This window comes from Mirounga leonina, unplaced genomic scaffold, assembly GCF_011800145.1.
Source record: "Mirounga leonina isolate KUSES-001 unplaced genomic scaffold, KU_Mleo_1.0 Mir_175, whole genome shotgun sequence".
NCBI lineage: Eukaryota > Metazoa > Chordata > Mammalia > Carnivora > Phocidae > Mirounga > Mirounga leonina.
Window position 1 is genome coordinate 13664438 of NW_023270453.1, and position 4693 is coordinate 13669130.

A 4693-nucleotide genomic window follows, 5' to 3' on the forward strand; every position below is an offset into this window, starting at 1 on the left:
CCTTGTTCTCTTCCCTTAACAGCCAAACTTCCCAAAACAGTTATCCACACAAAGTCTCTTAACTTGCTCATCGTCCGCACCCAGTGCTTACCCTCAAACTCTTCCTAAGGATGAATGGTCTCCATAATAACAAATCCCAAAGGACAACCATCTTTGTTTTAACTGATTTCTCAGCAGTATTTCACACTCTTGGCCACTCACTCCTCATTTGGTTTTACGTGATTCCCACTGTCCTGGTTTCCTCTTATAGTTCTAGCAGATGCTGGAAATTCTTTGTATTTCTAAACTTCTCTTCAGTGCCCTTCTAGTTTCTTCTCCTCTAAATCAGTTAGGGTTCTTAGCTGCAAGCAGTGGTAACCAAAGGCGGATGACAAATAATTCAAATTAACTGTTACGTGTAGCTAGGAAAAATACCCCAAAATCATCCCAAGTATGACTGATCCTTGCAGGCAAGAGAACGTTAGCAACAAGCCAAGCAGTGGACCCTGCAGCTGGTCCAGGAGCATCCGCTGCTCCAGGAGCTCAATGTGGCTGAAGTTTCACCACTGCTAACACTGCATACCACCGCATGGGGAATGGTTTCTTCGTTGCAACCACCACAATTGCAAAGGAAAACCTCACCATCTCCTGAATCTAGACCCAGTGCAAGTGCAACTGGCTGGCAAATCTACAGCACACGCCCTACGTGCAGGAGAGGCTGTGAAACCAAGCATATGATGTTCATGACACCTGTCAAGTGAGGTACTCTGTCCCCCACCAAGTCTCATAAAAAGTGGAATCCCCCAGCCATGGGAAGATGGTTTAGAGGCTAGGCAGCCAAAACTAGTGGCAATTAGCCGCTACTTTTTCAAGTCAGATCCTGAGCTTTAAGTCTTAGACTTTCCCTAAATTGACTCTCAAATCTGGATTTCCAGCTCAGACCTCTTTTCTGAGGTTCAGATTCACATATCCCAACATATACCGGATGGCTCTATTTGGATGTCTCGTAGATATTTCAAAGGGCCAAATATGAGCCCATTCTCAAGCCTGAGATCCCATTTCCGATCCCCGCACCAAATCCCCTTTCTTATTAACCTCTTTCATAGTACCGTGTACTTTTTCTCAGGGCATGTGTATGACAACGTTCACCAATCTTTGTTTGTCAAATGTCAGTCACCTACGAAGGTTCTTGAGGTCAGGCACTGTATCGGTTTTGCTCACCACTGTCCTCCCTGTGCCTGGCATTCATTTCTTCCCTTAGTCATCCATTATTCAATTAGCCAATCAGTCAGTGGATGTGATTTGAGCACCACTATGGCACCAGAAGTGAAAAGACATGTCCTTGCCTTCACTGGAGCTTACATCTCATAGAGAAGGTGCTCTCAAACGCACCACGAGATATACCTCTGACCTCAGCCCAAGGAGTTGTTCCCTCTCCCCTGGCCCCTGGAAATCGGTCATACTGTACAGTGCTGATCTACCTGCTTCTCTCCTCCACCAGACTGCAAGTCTGAAAGCAGAGGTATTTTTGGTTTGTTTCTTTATCCTCAGTATTGGGCCTGAATAGTAGATATAAGTAGTCAGTCAATGATTGCTATATAAAATCCAAAGTCACACATGCAATGCTGGGATATCTGGTCAATAAAATGCTGAATTTAAGAACAATAGGAGTCTTGTCATTTTTTTTTCCTTTTTATTCACTTTTTTTTCTTTTTATCATTAAAAAACATTTATTTGTTAACCGTATCTTTCACTGCCATGACATCTGAACAGGCTTTCAACTCTTTAGAGACTGACTTTAATATAACAACATTACAGGAGATAAAATTTACATTTTTAAATAAGGATAGTAAAAAGTGAAAAAATATAATGCTACATTCCTTAATATCCATGAAAAAATTTAACTCAAGTTTAAATACTCTTGATTTTATTAAAGAAAGTATAAAATACCAAATTCTACATTTTTAAACACTATTATTTTAAGAATCACTTATTTCTTCATATTGCCAGCATGTTTCCCATACTTCCATATATCTTGAGATCTCCTCTCAGGAGGCTGGTACCACTTTTCAACAAAGGCATTAATAATAAAACTTCTGGGGTTTTCCTTGGGGTTGCCCCAATTTTTTCTCCATTTCGTTTTTCAGTTTATTCACCTCGTACCTCTTGGCCATTGCCACAAGATCCTCTGGGATACTCTCTTGTGCTCTTTCCAGGATATTAATTAACTCTCCAGCAACCCTCCAGTCATTTCTAGTGAGGAGAGTAATAGATATCCCAGTTCTCCCTGCTCTTCCATTGCGCCCTACTCTGTGCACATATTCTTCAATGTTCTGGGGGAAATCATAATTATAGACGTGTGTGATATCAAGGATGTCAAGACCCCAAGATGCCAAGTCGGTGGCAATCAATATTCTTACTTTACCTGTTTTAAAGTTTTCTAATGCCCTCTCTCGGTCGCTCTGCTCCCTATTACCGTGAAGGGATTCCACTGTTACATGTCGCAGAATCAGGTCACTTGACAGCTGGTCAGCAACAGCTTTTCTGCTGACAAACACTATGACTTTGTCTTTGGGAGACATGCTTTCTAGAAAAGTTTGGATATGAGAGCGTTTCTCTTCTTCGGTGGTGACAATTATGTTTTGTTTCACGGTACTTACTGCCACTAGATCCAAAGTACCAACATACACAATCATTGGCTCTTTCAAATAAGTCTGTGCAAGTCGACCGACAGCATATGGCCACGTTGCACTTGTCATAATAGTCTGCCTGTCTGGGTGCATATCTAATAAAATCTTCATTATCTGGGGTTCAAATCCCATATCTAGCATCTTGTCGGCTTCATCTAAAACCAAGTAGGTTACATTTCTGAGGTTAACAAAGTTATTTATTTGTAGATCATTCAGTCTTCCAGGAGTTGCAATAATAATATCTACTCCTTTTTTCAGATCTTGTACTTGTCCATTTCTATCTCCACCGCCATATATACACACACTTTTGAGGCCTTTATATGAATACTTAGAACATTCAGCTTCCACTTGAAGTGCTAACTCGCACGTAGGTGTGAGGACTAACACGCCGGGTCCATTCCTCTCTCCTCTAATTACAGGCTGTGAATCCAAGTGTATAAATCCGGGCATTAAGTAGGACAGTGTTTTCCGGGTTCCAGTTTAGGCTACTCCTATAAGAGCTACACCTTGTAAAACTATCGGCCATGACTGCGACTGGATCGGTGTTCGCTTTTGAAAGCCTGCCTTTTTAATGTTTCCCATAACCTCAGGATAACACTGAAAAGCATCCTCAAATTTGCAAGTAGGATTGGGTATACGATGCTTCTCCCCTTCTTTCAAGTCATCACGCATTATAATTTTCTTTCCTCCAAGTGTCTACTTGCACTTGTGACATTGAACTTGTTGCTTCTGACTCCACGTAAAGGTTTTTCTTAATTGGTGGTAAATCTTCCCACTTTTCCCCCCCCCATTTCAAAGCATCTTCTCGAATTTGATCCCAATCAATCAATGGCTGATTCTCTGTAACATTACTATCTGTCTTTACATCTCTTCCAACAGAAGGTTGGAACGCAACAATATCAGTTCTGAGTTTTGAATTGTAATTTTCTTCTTTTTTAACAAGATTATCCATCACTGTTTGGGCCTTCGCCTGCACCACCTTGTTGCCAAAGATTCTGACCTCTGCTTCTTCTGAATGACCTTCTTTATCTGTATTTTCGTGCTTGTTGTAATTTGGATGTCTTTTATTTCTGACCCTCCACGACCCATCACAGCGCCGACCCACACGTTATTCAGTCCAAAGCAAAGCGGCGGTTCTCGGAGGCCAGCGGCCACAGGTTGCTGGAGGCCGGAGGGGCTCCTCCAGCCGCCACCTCTGCCGCCCCTACCGGCCTCCTGACCTCTTCGATTCGGCTCCTCCGTCAGCCTCCTTTCCGGAGCACGGGACACTGCCGGGAAGCAACGACCCATGAGGACGCGTTGGCGCCTGCTTCTTGCTTGGACATGGTTCCGTGAGGAAGAGCCGGCGCGTCCGACGTCGCTCGGGTTTGGCTCTGCACCCCTCCACGGTGCCGTCGTAGAGTCTTCTCTGACCTTTTTTTCCCCCACATTTCCACCCCAAGTGTCTGTTCACAAATGCACTGTGAGCGAAGAGAAGGAAAGAGCGCACACTAACAGTAAATCGGTAAACAGTGATAATCTTATCACTACCGTTTGCAAAAGGCTTCCAAAAGTTTGTGTTTCCATTGGCAGCCCCTGAGTGTGAACCTAGCACTGGGCCATACCTAACTGCCACTAGAAAGAATGTTTCCTTTGAACAAATCTGGGGATTTCAAACAAATATCTGTGGACTTCTTAGAAAAATTGGCATCAGGCCTCAAAGACGCAAACTTGTTAGTCGCTTCAATCTACCATGAAGATAAATTTCCAAATTATTAGAATAACATTAATTATGATATCTGTGTTTTCTGAATCCCTAGTTGAAAAACATAATCTGACAGTGAACTTTTGCTTCTTGGGTGCAGTTTTATTTTAAGGCTTTGCAATTGAATTAATTTGATTATGATTTTTTAAAATTGGAATTCCTGGACTTTGAGACTCCTCAGGAGGAAAAATGAGATTGAACATACAAGTCAAGTCTGACCTACAAAATAATGGCTCTGCAATCACTATAACTGTGAACCACGTGAACTGGGAACGACTAT

The 4693-nt window shown here is 42.5% G+C and overlaps 1 protein-coding gene across 1 annotated transcript; it reads right to left on the reverse strand.

The window, feature by feature from the left end:
- Positions 1–2060: 2060 nt before the first annotated feature.
- LOC118021965 (probable ATP-dependent RNA helicase DDX43) lies at positions 2061–3994 on the reverse strand. The gene is given in 4 exon segments (XM_035022450.1): positions 2061–3336; positions 3338–3687; positions 3690–3937; positions 3940–3994. Coding segments are annotated over 4 exon segments (1929 nt in total).
- Between the last annotated feature and the right edge of the window lie 699 nt (positions 3995–4693).